At 42.3% G+C, this 17,658-nt stretch overlaps 2 protein-coding genes across 4 annotated transcripts; one reads left to right on the top strand and one right to left on the bottom strand.

Moving 5' to 3' along the window:
• The first annotated feature begins 2,512 nt into the window (after nucleotides 1-2,512).
• gnb3a (guanine nucleotide binding protein (G protein), beta polypeptide 3a) lies at nucleotides 2,513-12,003 on the top strand. Of its 2 annotated transcripts, none has more exons than XM_066712221.1 (9): nucleotides 2,513-2,769; nucleotides 6,781-6,898; nucleotides 7,147-7,292; nucleotides 7,689-7,752; nucleotides 8,278-8,440; nucleotides 8,777-8,843; nucleotides 8,996-9,197; nucleotides 9,370-9,586; nucleotides 10,018-12,003. In XM_066712221.1, exons 2-9 carry the CDS (start codon nucleotides 6,842-6,844, stop codon nucleotides 10,122-10,124), a joined length of 1,023 nt encoding a protein of 340 aa, XP_066568318.1. In that variant the 5' UTR covers nucleotides 2,513-2,769; nucleotides 6,781-6,841; the 3' UTR covers nucleotides 10,125-12,003. The 2 variants fall into 2 exon arrangements, with proteins under 2 accessions (XP_066568318.1, XP_066568327.1); XM_066712230.1 differs by lacking the exon at nucleotides 2,513-2,769 and adding an exon at nucleotides 4,477-4,663.
• Nucleotides 12,004-12,790: 787 nt separating this feature from the next.
• cdca3 (cell division cycle associated 3) lies at nucleotides 12,791-17,436 on the bottom strand. Of its 2 annotated transcripts, none has more exons than XM_066712148.1 (6): nucleotides 17,212-17,436; nucleotides 16,289-16,501; nucleotides 15,011-15,125; nucleotides 13,938-14,894; nucleotides 13,570-13,670; nucleotides 12,791-13,366 (listed from the first exon to the last, which is right to left on the bottom strand). In XM_066712148.1, exons 2-6 carry the CDS (start codon nucleotides 16,424-16,426, stop codon nucleotides 13,271-13,273), a joined length of 1,407 nt encoding a protein of 468 aa, XP_066568245.1. In that variant the 5' UTR covers nucleotides 16,427-16,501; nucleotides 17,212-17,436; the 3' UTR covers nucleotides 12,791-13,270. The 2 variants fall into 2 exon arrangements, with proteins under 2 accessions (XP_066568245.1, XP_066568236.1); XM_066712139.1 differs by having other exon boundaries at nucleotides 16,289-16,498; nucleotides 17,212-17,432.
• Between the last annotated feature and the right edge of the window lie 222 nt (nucleotides 17,437-17,658).

Genomic DNA, 17,658 nt, shown 5'->3' with positions numbered 1-17,658 from the left:
AGAGAGAGAGAGAGAGAGAGAGAGAGACTTTGACTTCCAAACATCCTTTACTCAAACAAATGTTCAAGCATTTTGTTAATGGTAAAACAACAATAGCCCCAATACTAACTCCAGGGGAAATACTGTTTCAAATACTACGATTAATTAAACGAGACATCTCCCCCCCACTGTCAATGCTGAGGTTGCTCCCCCCACAATCCACTTTCAAATCACAAACTAGTTCAAAACAGACCCCCCACCAGCCTGCCCACCCCACACTGACTGACTGGACACCAGCGTACATAACCATGACTGTCAGCCTGGACACTGCGTTACCACTGATGAGGGAGAGATGGAGAGATCACAATGGGTGTGTTGGAGACAGAGCAGTCGAGGGAGCAGGATTTGGGGATAAAGAGAAAGAGAGAGATAGAGGGGGGGGTTAATACAGACGGACAGTCACTCAGACTAGATTATGATTGAGTGTCTAATGGGGGAATGTGTTTATTCATTAAATTATAATCTCTGGAATATGGATCTTTAAAAGTCATAATCTATATATGAACACATTTGCACTGCATCAGATCGGAGGGGGTTAACATTATACAAGCACTTCTGTGGAGCAGCAGTCTAAAGTTTTTACCTGTCTTAATTTCAGTTCATCTTTATAGTTTTCTCCCTGGCCTGAATTAGTGTTTCACCATTTTCCTAAAAGCAGAGTTTAATGAAAAATACTTATTACACTAAAATAATCACTAAACAACACTGTTTCAAATGAAGGAGGGGGATACTTATCATAGACGCTAATAACTATGGATTTTTTTCTATCTAGCTATTTTCCTTCCTCTGCAACTCTTTCTCTCATTTCTGTCTCTCTGTCTGTTTTTCCATCCCCCCCTTATCTCTCCCCTTTTCTCTGTCCCTCTCTCAATACAGGGTTAATGTACTGCAGTCTCTCTCTTTCCTTCACTCCTTCTCTCGCTCTCTCACTGTAATCTCTAAAATTAGAATTATTTCCAAAGTTGACAAAACAGGAATCAGTCATTGTATCATTAAGTCAGTCCATCTGTCAGATTTTAAATCAGTGTTTACTTGAATACACTGACTACAGCCATTTAACCTTATATAGACATCCATTTCTCTCTCTCTCTCTCTCTCTCTCTCTCTCTCTCTCTCTCTCCTCCCCATCTTTCCCTTTCATCTTCCATATCCAATGAAGACATAAGGTACTATTACCATTCCTTATGAACTGTAATACAACATCCCTGTACTATTTTATGTTAATGTATTGCATTATATTACAATATACTGTACTTTATTGTACTTTACAGCAATTTATTACGCTGTATTGATTTATACTGTACAATATCGTACTGTGTTAGGTAGGATCCACAGTAAAATATAGAGCACTGTCTGAATACAGTATAGTATATAGCCCAGACTGGAGATATCCTCTCTCTCCATCTTGCACAGGAGTGTTAATGTACCATAAAATAATTTCCAGTCAGTCTTTTTGTCTACACTATATTAACCCCAATGTCTCTCTCTCCCTTTCTCCTACCTCTGTCACTTTTTCCTCTCTCTTTGCACTATATTTACCCCACCTCTCTCTCTCAGATCAGTGTTGAATATTTGTAGTGTTCACTAAATGCATCTGTATTAACCTAACAGCCTGACCTACAGCCCAACCCTCCCTCCCTCTCTCTCTCTATCTCTGTCAGTGTTTCGGTGACGCAGTCATTATGTCAATGCACTGAGTCTTTAATGAGATTCTTCCCGGGCCGGATATCCAATTAACACTGAGCTAATTAATTCTGCTGAACTTGTTACTGCTGACAAACTCTCGCACTCTCCTTCCACACACCCCCCACCCAGTAACAACGACAGAAACAATGTACTCCTGTGATTAGTTTTGTGTTGTAAATATTGTTCCGTAAACTCCTCTGACTGAGCAGGGGCGTCATTTCAGTGTCAGTAGTTTGTGGAAACATGGTTTTAGCTCAAAGAGTAAAATAAATATTTCAAGTTAAGACAGGGTGTAAATAGTAACTAGTAAATAGTGTATAGGGTGTAAGACAGTGGGTAATCTTTAGACTCCATAGAGCTGTAGGTCGGTCTTAAACCCTGTTTTCTCTCTGGGCTGAAACTAACATTTTGTTCCTTCGAAAAGGATTTGAATACTTTCTATTATAAAAGTTGGAACCATTTTATATATCCCTCTCTGTCTCGATTACTCTCCCTCCATCCTTCTCTCTTTCTCCATTCCCTATCCCTTTCCCATTTTTGCCCTCTATGGCCTATTTTTCTCATTCCCCCCATCCCTCTTTGTCTTGCCATTGCATTTTCTCTCTCTATCTCTCTCTCTTTTACCCCTTGGTGTCATTTGACCCTATAACCTGATTTCTAAGTAATCTCTTTACCTCTTCTCTCTCTCTCTCTCTCTCTCTCTCTCTCTCTCTCTCTCTCTCTCTCTCTCTCTATCTATCTATCTATCTCTTTTTCTCTCTCTCCCCCTCCCTCCATCCCTCCGTTTATCCCTTCATTGCTGATCTCCCTTCATCCCTCCCAATCCCCCGCTCTCATCTGTTCATCGTGGGACAAGAGGGGAGAAAGAGAGAGAGAGAGAGAGACGGAGAATTCACTGGGCAGCTTCATTCTGAGCTGAAGATTGAGAAAGAGTGAGGGAGGGAGAGTGTTGCCAAGGAGAAGAAAGAAAGAGAAGTTTGGGGGGAAAAGGAAGGGGAACAAAGGGAGAAGCGTAAAGAGTTTACTACTTGTTCAGGACTGAAGGTAAGCTGGGTTCTGTTTACTTTTTCATAGTTCACTGGCATCATTGTTGTTATAATAATAATAATAAAGCTCTGTGTTTAACCAAAATGACAAATGACAAAAAGTCTTGTGATACAAGAGGGAGAGCATACAGACAAATACAATATAGCACTGCACACTTCAGTACCAGAAGGTAGAGAACACAGCAGTACAATACAGGGTCCAGTGCATTATAATCCTCTACAATGCATCACCTTACAGCTGTAGTACCACAGACTGCAGGACGGTGCCGTTAAACTACTACAAGGCAGTTTAATACAAACAGTACTATCAAATAAAGTTTAGTACAATGCAGTACAAGGAACTATAGCATGAATGAAAGAAAGGGAAAGAAATTAAGAAAAAAAGAATAATACATCCTTACTGTTAATGCAATTGTAAATCAGATTCAGTGACTTTCTAATGTGAGAGGCGCAGAGGCTAATGGTAAATGTAGTTTAGTGGTCACCAGAGCAGATCAGGACTGAGCGTGCTTCACACAGCACACAGGGCAGAAGCAAAGGGTCATGGGAAATGTTGTTTGCAAGTAAAAGTGGCCTTACTACGATGTACAAATACTTTATTTTAGACTCTCTCTCTCTCTCTCTCCCCCTCTCTCTCAAAGCAGTGTTATAATGTACTGTAGTGTCCAGTTACTGTGTCTGTATTAGCCTCTCTCTCTCTCTCTATTCCCCTCTTCTTCGGACTTAGTGTTAATGCACTATAGTGTCCTGTCAGTCGGTTAGTGTGTATGTATAGTAATCTCCTCTCTCGTGGCTGAATGTGAAGTCAGTCAGTGTGTGACTATAGCAAGCTCTCTCTCTCTTCCTCTCTCCCTCCCTCTCTGATCCCATGTTAAAGAGCAGTCAGTCTTTCTCACTAATCGGATCAGTCAGTGTTTTAGCCAAACGGATTCCCTCCCTAAATCCCCCAGCTGGGGATTAATGCTCCCCCCTCCCCCCTCCCTTTCTCTCACCTCTCACCTCTCACCTCTCACCCCCCAGTGTGTTAATGTACTGTACTGTCCAGTCAGTCAATCAGTTTCTGTATTACCCCTCCTTTCTCTCTCTATCTGAATAATAATAATAATAATAATAATAATGATAATAATAATAATAATAATAATTATTATTATTATTATTATTATTATTATTATTATTATTATTATTATGAACAGCAGTGTCCAGTCAGACAGTAAATCTTTATGAACTCTGCCCCAATCCCAAACATAAGCATTTTAACCTCTCTCTCAGAGTATATATTAACTTAGATCTCTTATATGTTATACATATATACTGTTTTATTTACTGTATTTTATAGTTACTGACTCTAATTGCTACCATGTCTACTACTCCTACTACCATTACTTCTTGTGATACTGCCACTACTATTCCTGCTGCTACTACTACTACTACTACTACTATCTATCTATCTATCTATCTGTTTATCTCTGTTTATTTGTAAAGATTTATATATTTTTTCATCTGTCAAGCCAGTGGTACAAGGGCAAATACTGAAAGAAAGAAAGAAAGAAAGAAAGAAAGAAAGAAAGAAAGAAAGAAAGAAAGAAAGAAAAATCTGATTCTCCCTTTCTTCTCTCTCTCTCTCTCTCTCTCTCTCTCTCTCTCTCTCCTCCCTCTGTCCCTCCCTTCATCTATCGCTCTCCTTCGCTCTCTCTCTAACTCAAACAAATTTTAGTCAAATTCATGAAGTCACAAGATTAGGACTGAAATACAAACAGAGGCAGAGAAAGAAGGAGAAACGGACAGATAGTGAGATAGAGATAGAGTGATAGAGAGACAGATAACGATTACAACAATTAAAAGCAGACAGCAAAGAGAGAACCAAAGAAAACAATTGTTGATCACTCTTGAAGGTAAGAGAGTATTGTTAATGTGTTATTATTATTATTATTATTATTATTATTATTATTATTATTATCAGTAGTAGTAGTGATGTTAGAACATATATATCTACCTGTCTATGTGATGTACCTGCATGAAATACAGTATGATATAACATAGATCAATACAATACAATAAACGTCTCTGTAACATAGTACAATGCAACACAATATAGTACAGTACATCACAATACAATACAATGCAGTACAGTATAGAATATTATATTATAATACAGTACACTACATTAACATATACTGGTGTATAAATTGCACAATACAATACAGAACAGTACAACGAGTTCATTAGAGTAAGTGCAATACAAGAAAATACATTTCAGTACAATCTTTTAGAGTGCTGTATAACATTATAGCACTGTGCAGTCTAATACAACACAGATACCGAGAGACAGGCAAAGAGATGGAGGGAGAGAGAGAGAGAGACGAGTTCGCACAGGTGACCAGGTCAGTTTAGACTTTGCATACTTTATGGAAATCACAGAGCAAGAGAGAGGGGAAGGGAGGGAGACAGGGAAAGGGGCAGAGGGGAAGAGGGGAAGAGAGGAGAGGCCAATAACACCAAAATATTTACATCTGCAAGCAAATCTGAGAGAGAGAGAGAGAGAGAGAGAGAGAGATAGAGAGAGAGAGAGAGAGAGAGAGAGAGAGAGAGAGAGAGAGAGAGAGAGAGAGAGAGAGAGAGAGAGAGAGAGAGTATTGGGGATAATACAGATACACTGAGTGTGTGTACCATAAGTTAGTATGTGTGTTAGTATAGTGTCTGTACAGGAATTCTGTAAATGTTGTAGGTTTGTGTGTAGGTGTGTCTATATTGTGTGTATATGTGTATAGTGTGTGTATTAATTTGTGTGTGTGTGTAAAACCGTGTATTAGACAGGTAGTGTGTGTGTGTGCATTAGTATCTAGTTTGTGTATATAGTGTATTTAAGTAGAGTAGGTGTGGATGTGTGTCTATGGGGCTGGTCAGTCCAGTTTTCAATGTGTAAAATAGCAAGATAGACACTTTGCAAAACAAATAATAGAATCACAGAGAGAAAGAGTGTGTTGAGAGCTAGTGTATGAACACTGACTGAAAGAATGACCACAATAATACATTAACACTGAAAGAGGGAGAAAATGAGAGACAGAGAGAAAGAGACAAGCATAAGAGTGAAAATAATGGACATGTATTCAATTGTTAGGTGCTTTTTCATTCTTTAATGTCTTGACACTAAACTATGAGTAAGAAAATGTGCCTCCTTCCTCTTTTCAAGCACAGCAGGGGAACTGCAGCTCAATGTCACAATACAGATTTTCTCGATTGCTAAAGTAACTATTACAATTCTCAGAACAGTGAGGTTTGCTTTCCTCTCGTTCTCTCTCTCTGTCTCTCTGTTTTTGTGAACATGTGTCTGTGTTAAAATGTCCCTCTTCCTCACTGTACAGTGTTAGCATAAAAAGTTATGTGGTATTTTAACAATTGCCCTGGGTAAGGGTCTCTGCTATGAAATAATATCAACAACAACAACAATAACAATAATATTGGATAGGATCCTCGGATCACTAAGTTATTAATGGACACCAAACGAGCACGATGGGTTGAATGGCCTCCTCTCGATTGTAAACTTTCTTATGTTATGTTCTTAATAATAAGAATAATACAGTGAGTCTGTACTGGATTAAACTGATTACTGATAAGGGATGGATGGATGGATGGATGGATTATTACTATTATAGATGCAATTATGTCACTTTAATACTATATATTAGCTGTTGCTAACAATCAACATCTATTATTATGAATCAATTGAGCATAAGTCATGATTTTTTGGAAGTTTTTGGATTTGCAATATTTGAGAAGGAAACTTAATTGTGCACCATGCAAGAAGCATTTGGTAATTGAGGGAATGATCTTGGTTTTTGCAGGGACAGTTTTCCATTGGGCAAGTAGTGGAACTGTGATTTAGAAATTAAGAAAATTTGTTTTTATTACTACTACTACTACTACTACTACTACTACTACTACTACTACTAATAATAATAATAATAATAATAATAATAATAATAATAATGTCTTTCTCCTTTTCTCCTAGAAATTTGTTCCCATTGACCTCACTTCCTGTTCGTTATCATCAGTGACAGCACCTAGCAACTATGGGAGAAGTGGAGCAGCTTCGCAAAGAGGCAGAGACCCTCAAAAATCAAATCACTGTAAGATACAGACCAGTCAACTGATTAACAATAATATATATATAACATTTTTATCAAATATTTTATTTGGGATATCAATCGATAAAATCATAACAATGAATACATTACATTTACATTAAAACAAAAGATTCCAGGACTGATTATAGTTTTAAAGTATCTACAATGACAGTTATAATGGTGACTGACAATCTTGCCAATGGAAATGATGATGATTTTGATGCTGATACTGTGGTTGCCATGGTGACCAGGAAGCACGAAAGGCAGTGGCCGACACGACCTTGGCGGACATCGTCGCAGGGACAGAGGTAGTGGGGCGTATCCAGATGAGGACCAGGAAGACGCTCAGAGGACACCTGGCCAAGATCTACGCCATGCACTGGAGCACCGACTCCAGGTACTGTCATCCAAGCATTGTACAACCGTGTATACGCCTGTACCCGACAGTGTAAACACCAGAATTACACTGTAAAACACTGTACCCGACTGTTTATACACCAGAATAACACTGTAAAACACTGAGCCTGACTACATCAATATCCACCTGCTCTAACTACAGACCCGGCCTATGAAACTATATGTACCAAGTACTGTGAAATACAGTAAGTACACCTGTACTAATTATTGTAATACTGTATAATACCTTGAAACAGTGTTCAACACTGACATACTATCTGACAAACTCATTGACAGGTTGATAAACTGTATATGTATAAGTTCACCAGATGCAGATATAGTGTAATAGGTGCGTACAGTGTTTTACAGTGTGTTGCTCTTTCTCCGTCTCTCTAAGGTTGTTGGTCAGTGCCTCACAGGATGGAAAGTTGATTGTGTGGGACAGCTACACAACTAATAAGGTAACTGTCTATTTGTCTGTCTGTCTGTAAGCTCCTCTCTCCCCTTCCCCCTCTCTTCTCTCTCTTGCCTCTCTCTCTCCTCCCTCCACCTTCCCTCTCTTGCTTTTCCTTCCCCCTCTCTCCCTCCCTCTCCATCCCCATTCCTTTCCCTTCCTCTTTTCTCTTCTCCTCCCTCTCTCCCATCATCTTTCCCTCCCTCTCTTCCAGTCTGTTACCTCTCTTTCCATTCATACTCCCTCTCCCTCTCCTCTCTCACTACCCTCCCTCTCCTCTCTCACCCCCCTCTCCCACTATCTCTCTCTCCTCCCTTTCTCCTCTCCCACTCAGTGACGCCCCCAGCCATTTGTCATAGGGGTGGTCAGATGGGGCCAATGAAAATCTTGGGGTGGCACCAGCGGTGTTTCGTTCACACATGGTGTGTGGGGGTGGTGCACAGCATTCACACAAGTAAAGGGTGTTTCGTTCACGCTAGGAGCACCCCTGCTCCCACTGTCTCACTCCCTCGCTCTCTCCCTCTCTGCCCAGGTGAATGCAATCCCTCTGAAGTCCTCGTGGGTGATGACATGCTCATACGCTCCCTCTGGGAACTTTGTGGCATGTGGAGGCCTGGACAACATGTGCTCCATCTACAACCTCAAGACCAGGGAGGGCAATGTCAAAGTCAGCCGAGAGCTGGCTGGCCACACAGGTCAGCGGACATGGCAGCGGTGTCTGCAGTTGGACAGACTCTCTGTGTCTGTATTGCTGTCTCTCTCTGTGTCTGCAATAATGTGATATCCATTGCACTGTGTTTCTATCAGCATCTCTCTGTGTGTCACTGTATAACTGTCTCTATGTCTCTGTTTCTGTCTCTGTATCACTGTCACCATTAGTGTCTCTCTCTCTCTCTTTCTCTCTACCTGTTGTTGTATAACTGTCTCTATCAATGTCTGTCTCTCTCTCATCCAGGTTTACATAGTCTTTAATTATTTCAGGTGATGTTACATGCTCTTGATTTCAATTGATGTCAGCTGATGTGTTACAGGCTACCTCTCCTGTTGCCGCTTCCTGAACGACAATGAGATCGTGACCAGCTCTGGAGACACCACCTGGTAACGCTGATAATTATCATCATCATCATCATCATCATCATAATCATCATAATAATGATAATAATAATAACACCCACCCTTTCTCCCCCTCCCCCACAATCCTCCCCCTCTCCCTCTCTCCCTCTCTCCCTCTCTCTCTCACTTTCTCGCAGCGCTCTATGGGATATTGAGACAGGCACGCAGAAGACAGTGTTCACAGGCCACACTGGAGACTGCATGAGCTTGGCTGTCTCGCCCGAATTCAACCTGTTCATCTCCGGGGCCTGCGACTCCTCGGCCAAGCTGTGGGACGTCCGGGAGGGAGCCTGCAGGCAGACCTTCACTGGGCACGAATCAGACATCAACGCCATCTGCGTGAGTGACTGACACACTGACTGACACCCTCTAATACACTGAGTGACTAACACTGACTGATACACTGTTAATATCGATGCAAAGGGACTGTCTCTGTTCACCACTGCACCATTGACGCTCCTCTATGTCTGTAGTAACTCCCTCCTCCTCTCTGTCTCCCTCTCTGCCCCAGTTCTTTCCCAATGGTAATGCCATCTGCACAGGCTCAGATGATGCCACCTGCAAGCTCTTTGACCTCCGCGCTGACCAGGAGCTGATTAGTTTTTCCCACGAGAGCATCATCTGTGGCATCACCTCCATTGCCATGTCCCGCAGCGGCAGGCTCATCCTGGCCGGGTACGATGACTTCAACTGCAACATCTGGGACGCCCTGAAGGCCGAGAGAGTGGGTGAGTAAAACGGGCATGGGGGTTGGGGTTGGGGGTGGTGGTTGTGTCTGTGTCCTGTCAGTATTAGGGTCTTTATGTCATGTGTCTGTGTTAGGAGTTTTCTTTGGGGTCTATTGTAGGATTAGTATTAATTTCTCTGTGTCAGGAGTTTCTCTGGGGTTTATATTAGGGTCTGCATTATTCTTTCTATGTGTTAAGAGTGTTTCCAGGGTCTATATTATATTATTGAATTAATCTTTCTGTGTTGGATCATTGCTAGAGTCTGAATGAAGCACTCTGTGTTATAAATGTCTTTAAAGTATATTTTGGGTATTGCATTTATGCTGTATTAATCCTCCCACCCTCTCTCTCATCCCATATGCTCTCCTTCTCACTCTGCCCACCTCCTTCCCACCCTCTTCCCCTCCTCTCCCTCTTTCTCTCCCTCTCAGGAGTTCTCTCTGGTCATGATAACCGTGTAAGCTGCATTGGAGTGACCTGTGATGGCATGGCTGCCTGCACAGGATCCTGGGATAGCTTCCTGAAAATCTGGAACTGAGGGGGTCCTCCAGGAGAGAGAGAGGGGAGATAGAGTGGAAAGAGAAAAACAGAGGGGAGTAGGAGAGAGGGAGAGAAGGAGTGAAAGGGGGGAAGGAGAGGGTGAAAGAGAGAGATGGAGAAAGAAGTTCCTTTGACTCAACAGTGTATCTGTGTATCTGTCTGTGTTTTCTAAAACCAAAGCCCGTTCTGAGAGACAGACAAGTAGACAGACGTTTGTACATGTACAAGTCTTTCTGTGTGTCTGAATACATTTCTGTTTGATCCTCCCAACAATACCAGACCAGAAGACCAGTTGAGAAAGACTATGAGAAGAAAGACAATGCACAGTAGTGCAATAATGGGCAAATCCTAACAAAGACAGACAGATAAATAGTTTTTGTCTCACTTGTTTCCTCCTCCTCTCTCTATCTCTCTCTTTCACTGTCCTCCTTAACAGAAATAGAAACTGTGATATTTGCTGAAATAAAAATCTGTAGGAATATCTTTCCATAGGATAAGATATATGTTCTCACATAAGAATCCAATCAGCAACTATATATACAACTCAACAATTACTTATATTAGTATTGTATTAAATATATATATATATATATATATATATATATATATACATCATTAACAAGCTGTCCTATTTTTAGAAAGCTAATTAAATTACTGTTCTTGTATCTCAAATTTATTTTAGAGTAATGCCTTCGTTCTATTGGATTTGGCTCATTGATGTATCCTCTGACTAACTGAATTGATTAGATTTTAGAACAAAGTAGCACTACAGATATATGAATATATATATATATATATATATATATATATATATATATATATATATAACCTCATGCAAAGTGCAACATATGTGAAACTGATGCCCATCAGCAGTCATATTTGATCAAGTACTGCCTTCAACTGAAGGGGTAGGCGGATCCGTGGCGGAGCCAAATTGGTGTCTGTCCCCGCTGAGCTCTTCTCAGTCCCTTGTAATAAGCAAGCCAGCACACACTCAGTTTAGCCTGCCTATTTATTTGATTTATTTATGTATTTATTACTAATTTATTCTGCAGGCACAACAGTCTGTTAATTACTTTATTCATTTTTTTGTTTTTTTGTTCTTCATTTCCGATTTCAAATGAACTAGTTTTATTTGCTGACAGACAGACAAGTACTTATTATTGTTAATAATATTATAACTAGCATTACTGCGATTGATAAAAAGCAATCAAAGCACATCCATAATGACAAGATAATTATCACTAAAGACACTGTGAATAGGAAGCTCTCTATAGAAGACTGAGCTGGTGGTGAGATGTCTGGGTGTTAGTGAACTAAGTTAAATTAGGTTCGGGGTCAGAATTGTTGGGTGTTGCTTTCCATCAGTGAACTATAGCCCCTACATTTCTTTGCAGGTGGTAGGAAGGCCAGGGAGGGAGACAGGGCAGAGGGGCTGAGATAAGTGCAGTTTTCCCCACTGCTCCCTCCACCATAGGACGGCACTCTGGGCCCTCTCGATTAGAATCATTTTCTCTCTCTTTAGAGCCATCACTCTGTTCTCCCATCAGGGTACAATCTACCTCTTTCATTCTCTTTTTCTGCTTGCTTCTATTACTCCTTTTACTTCACCTATCCCTCTTTCATCCATTTCCCCCTTTTTCTTCCCAAACCTTCTCCATTCTCCCTCTCTTCTGTCCATCTCACTAAGATCTTAAATTGGTCTCCTTGTTAAGTCATGTTAACAATCAATCAACCCCCCACCCCCCCCCTTGCACACATTTCCGACCAGAGTGTCAGTCCGTCTGTCTGTCAGTCAGTAAGGTGGTCACTGTAGAAGGGTTTTCACACTTTAAGGATAAAGATACTTTTCAATAAAACTAGAATTCTGCATTGAAGTCAGCGTCTGTGGAATCCTTCAAGTGAGTGTGTGCCGGCCGGTCTCAGTGACTGAGTGAGTGTGTATGCGTCAGCGAGTGGGTTCATGTTTTTGTGTGTCAGTCTTTGTGTGCGTCTATGCAAGTACATATATGTGAATGTGTGCGTTTGTCATTACAATAGATCAATATGTCTATATAGAAGTAAACACACACTGCTGTATAGTTAGTGTATGCAGTGTTCTTCTACAATTTGTTAACAACAAAAACAATGTTAATTTAGCCATATTTTTTAGTTTTATCCTTTCAGTTTGCGGAGACACTGATTCAGGTCAGAGAGGGAATCGGGAATTGTCCGGGAGATTGAACTGAGTGAAGACGGTAGAGGGTGGGGGGAGCAGTGTGTAAAGTGTGGAGTGGAGTACTGACATATTGAGAGTCGACAGATTCATTTTTCCTCAATATCGTGTTTTAGGGCTTTCGAAAAAGAAGGCAGATGAGATCTTGCCCCGAGACCCCCAAATAACTACATCTGCAGCAAGAGCACTCTCTCCACATCCACCAATACCGCCTCACCCCACGGAAACACAAAGACACAGACGCATCTCACTTTTACTCACCTGCCCCCCACAAATTTATCTTCAAACTGGAGTATATTTGTCCTATGTCCCTCTATGCCTAATAGTATCATCTTGTGTCACTGAGCTCGACTTCAAGCAACTGTTCACCACAAGCCTCAATATATGTGCTGCTCACACCTGTATCACCCTGACAGGCACACGCCACACAGTGAACACCAACAGCCCAGTAAAATCAAATAAAATATTTTATTCACAATTTCAAATCAATAACGCAGAGAGAAGATAATCACACTCAAATAGACAGTCACTCATTAGGAAACACAGCTAGACAAAGAAAGGGAGACAGAGAATCTATTTGAAAAAGATTCAAAGAGATTGACAGTGACAGAGAAACAACACATTAAATAGAGATTCAAACAGAAAGAGAGAGAGAGAGAATGTGTTATTATCGTAGAATACAATTTAAGTGCTTTGGTAACACAACCCATAAATACAGCCCTTTGACAACTGTACCCATACACATATAGTAGACATATGTACAGCACAGCTTTAACACACAGAGAGGCTGACAGACTAAGGAAAGAAAAAATGATGAATAGAGATTCCAAAACACAGAGAGAGTGAGAGAAAGGGGTTTAAAAAAGACTGGGGTGTAATATTTAGTGTGAGAGACCCCCCTCCCTCCTCCTCTCTGTCCATCTGGATGTTCATCTGAGGTGGTTCTCCTTGCCCACGGTCCCGGCCTGGCTGTGTCTGTCAGCCTGTCTGTCCAGAGCTGCCAAGAGGGGGAGCTGCTTCTTAATCTGAAGAAGAGAGAGAGATCAATACAGCATAGTATAAAAAATGACTACATCAACTGAACTTCACTACAGTCCAGTACAATCAATCGAGTGCTTTTACAGATTTAAGACAAAGACAGACACTGTGTCCAAGTATTCCTTTAATTAAGGCATCCATCCACCACCCAGCAACCACAGTAGTAAGTTGAATAGAATTGCAAAGTTACCACTAGGTGTCTGTCCATCTGTCGGTCTCGGGGGGAGTTTGTCTCCTTCAGGATCTGCAGTGGAGAGCGACCCTCTTTGAGCAGGACCTTACTACACCTCTCTGAGAGAGAGAGAGAGAGAGAGAGAGAGAGAGAGAGAGAGAACGAGAGACAGAGAAAGTTAATTTTCTATTGCTCTGTACCAGTTTGTATTCCACTTTACTTTGCTGTATTTGCAATGTTGTGTACATTGAGACAAACTGCTTCAACTGTAATGGCAAGGGTGAGACTTGAAGTGAGAGAATAACACAGGGATAGGGAGACAGAGAGAGACACAGTGAAAGGAAGACAATGAAAACGACTTATGAAAAAAAACCCTCCACTCTCACCTTTCTTTCCTGGGGCGCTCTGGCCCTTGACGCGACTCCCAGCAGGCCTTGCACCGGCCCGGCTGCTCACTCTCCTCTCGGGGGTGGGACACTCCCCACTGAGGGAGGGGGTGGGGGCGGCCTGCTTGCCCCCCCGGCCTCTCCCTGGGACGCCCCACTCCAGGCCTGATCGGAGCCACTGAGGCTGAAGAAAGGGGGACACGACAGTCTGGGGGTCTGCTGCGGTTTGGCTTCTCTTCAGAACTGGGCTGCTGGAGGCAGTCTGGACCGGGGACCCACTGGAGGCAGGAGCTTGGGGGTCTGGGCAGGCTGGAGAGATGGGCCCTGATTGGGAAGTACTGCCCTCATTTGTAAGAAGGGAGGCCACCTCAACCTCAAGGGACTCACCACAGGGGGCAGTGTGGGGGGGTGTTGTGGGGCAGTCACTCAACCCCAGGTCACAGGTTTGGGATGCAGGCAAGGGCAGCTGGTGAATTTGGGTGGAGTCAGAGATAGTGTCATATTGCACCACTGCGGGCCAGCTTACGGAGTCCTCAGCGGTCTCACTCATCCCCCCGAGCTCTGCGGAGGTGCTGGCTGTGGCAACGGTGTCCGCCTCTCTGATCCTAGGTGTATTGTGAGGGGCTTCAACTAGCCCAGCCCCACCTGAAGCGGCCAGGAGAGAGTCAGCCTGCGAGATAGGGTCAGAGCCCTCGCTCTGCTGCTCAGTCGTAGAGGTGTGGGGCTGGGGAGGGAGGGCGTTCTGTTCGGAGGCTGGAGGTAGCAGGGCAAGCGTCACAGAGGGGTCACTCTGGCCGTAGACACTGGGCTCAAAACCAAGGTCAGACACCGAGGCAGAGGGGAGGGGCTTGGATTCACTGTGCGCCCCCGTTTCCTCCCCCTCCTGCTTCTTCACATCCTCCTCTCCGTCATCGACAAAGAGCTCATTCAGTCGGCGAACAAAGGACGTCACCGTGCCTGAGACAGAGAGAAGTGTGAACACTGGCCGAGTGCCCGTACAACACAGTACATCAACACTTACAAATACACAACTCCAACTCCCTCGTTTTCCTTCCATGGTGGTACAGTCCTACCTGCCGTGATATCCTTCATGGGGGTGCGGGAGACACCAAGCGTGGGGGAGCGGGGGTCGTCTTCCAGGCCCAGGGTCTCAGCCAGCCCCACCCTCTGGCCTTTGACATCGTTCACCTGCAACAGTACAGATACACTGCAATCAACAGCAATAGTAATAGAAATCCACTGATCATTGATGTGGTTTCCCTCATTAGGGTTGGGCAATAGATCATATATACTGGTATCATTTTATTCACTATAACTGTATTCTGGGATTAAAGTATGTCATGTTTATTTTCTTCCAGTATACAGGTGAACACTGCCCAACAAAAATACCTGAATAATACCTGTAATAACAGTAATAAACCAAAAGAGTATTGCGTGAGAAAATACAGAAGTGCTTTTAAAGTGCTCTATATCAATTAAAGTTACAAATGTTTAAAATGTTGCGATATGCATGATCATCTGTGATCTGTAATTCCCAGTTATTTTGTAATGCAGATACTTTAATTTTAAATTTGACTGCCAATGACTGCATATGGGGAATTCGCCAACACAAATGTGACGTCCCTCCAACTAAATACAGTCACACAGGGAACTACGGCTTTTGTGATGTTTCTGAAATAGTTTGGATACATTTCTAGTACTTAAAATATAAGTACAAATACTTTCATTTTAGAATATGTAAATACCAAATTAAATGCATAATTAACTTTTTGCAGATAAGTGCAATTACATGCAAATTAACTTGCAAATGAAAGTTCAAGTGTTCTGTATTTGTTTTCATAAACTTCAATGCTATCAGGAACTAAACAGAAACATCTAATTAGCAGAATACCTACAATAAAAATAAAATAGACATTTTTACAAAATACAGACTCGGTGAGTACAGCCTGGCAACTGAAAAAAACCTGGGTCACCAGAGAAGACTGTGAGATACAAGGTCGTAACAGAGACTGTTGTCCTGCTCAGAATACCGAGACATACAGGCCAAATACATCCCTACATTTGAAATCCTGTTACCAGAGTTAAAACTCCCAGATCACATGAATCATCCATCCCCCTGGGAGAGGAAGAGCGGACTGCACCTCTAGCAGCCAAATATGTGAGGGACAGTGTGTAGGAACTGACAAAGCAGTCGATGTTTTATTGTTTAATTCCATGTTGGTCTGTGTTTTCACATTCTGGTTTATATTATGATTTATTTGTATTACTCGGTGTCTTATTGTCCTTGTAACACGTTTTTAAAGCTTTGGCAATACCAGAGCATTCCCATCATGCCATTTGAATTTTGTTACCTGTATAGGTGTTCTGTTGATGCCATCAGTGGGGGATCTCGGGTCCATTGCGGTGTGGAGATGCTTATTGCTGATTGGCTGGCACCTGGACTCTGCTTTGGGGGTCTCAACAGCACACTTGCTCTCTCTGGCACCCATGTTGTAACCTCTGAATTTCAACCTTATACCTTTATGGTAACAGTGAGAGTCTGTGCGGCTCTGTGGACAGATCTGCTGACACACAGGAGACAGAGTCCATTACTCCCCTGGACTGTTACTTCACACACAATACAAACACTAACGCAGTGTGGAGTCTCCACACACCACAACCACAGACAGACTACACATACTGCAACACACACTCACTGGACAGCTTTATGTACTGCACATTACACCACACAGTGCAAACACAGTTGACTGATAGTTTAAGGAAATCAATGCAAAGAAATATTCTAACTAAATCCACTGTTTTTCCTATTTAGTGTCAGGCCAAAGCGTAGTCTTCACAGGGCTAAACAAAGTTCAATCATCTTCTTAGTTCTCTCTCTGGGCTTTAACAATGTTCCAACATAAAATATAAGATTGATCAACGAGTCTGGTTTGGTCAAAAATTGCACTACATGAAATCAAATAAAAGTGTCTGAATTGAAAGGGATTCAAACATTCCAGTACAGCAGCCTGTATATAATCACAAAGAAGGGACGACTGCCAGCTTTACAGTCAGATCTGGATTGCTTTCTTTCTCTCGATCCCTCTCCCCCTCAGCGCAGCATTAATGGTCTGTGCTGTACAGTATTAAATATATGACACTTTATTGTTAGTGTGGTGTATTGTATGTGTTGTGTTTAAAATGCACGCTCGTCACTGTGGAACTGCGAGATTAAAACCACATGTCATGCAGTGTCACTGTTACTGTTCTTAATAATAAAGCAGGTCAGTTTTACCTTCGATAAGTTCTCTCCGTTCTTTCCGACTTCTGTTCTTCGTGTTCTCAGACGAGTGTGTTACCCTCTGTTATGTTTGCTCTTTCTTTCTTTCTTTCTTTCTTTCTTTCTTTCTTTCTTTCTTTCTGTGTCGTGTTCTCCCTATCCCTCTCTTCTATCATGAGTACACAAACAACAACACGCTACTTTTGAATTTGGAACTCCTCGCATCCTGCTTTATTCAAACCAACCAATCGCTGGCCTACACCGTTCCTGTTTCGGCAAGCGGATTGGCTGGAAGGAAGAGACGTAGCAGAGGAGGGCGTTCATTGGATGCTATCGATAGTAGGGAGGCGCCCAGTTGTTGTCGAGCCTGCGCATAAAAGCCTAGCGCGGTTAGCACAGCCGCCATTTTGGCTCCGATCATGTTAAACCAGTGATGGCAGTTCGATTCTTTTTAGTGATCGA

Source organism: Amia ocellicauda, chromosome 1 (genome assembly GCF_036373705.1).
Source record: "Amia ocellicauda isolate fAmiCal2 chromosome 1, fAmiCal2.hap1, whole genome shotgun sequence".
Taxonomy (NCBI): Eukaryota; Metazoa; Chordata; class Actinopteri; order Amiiformes; family Amiidae; genus Amia; species Amia ocellicauda.
This window is presented reverse-complemented; position numbering and strand designations above follow the sequence as displayed.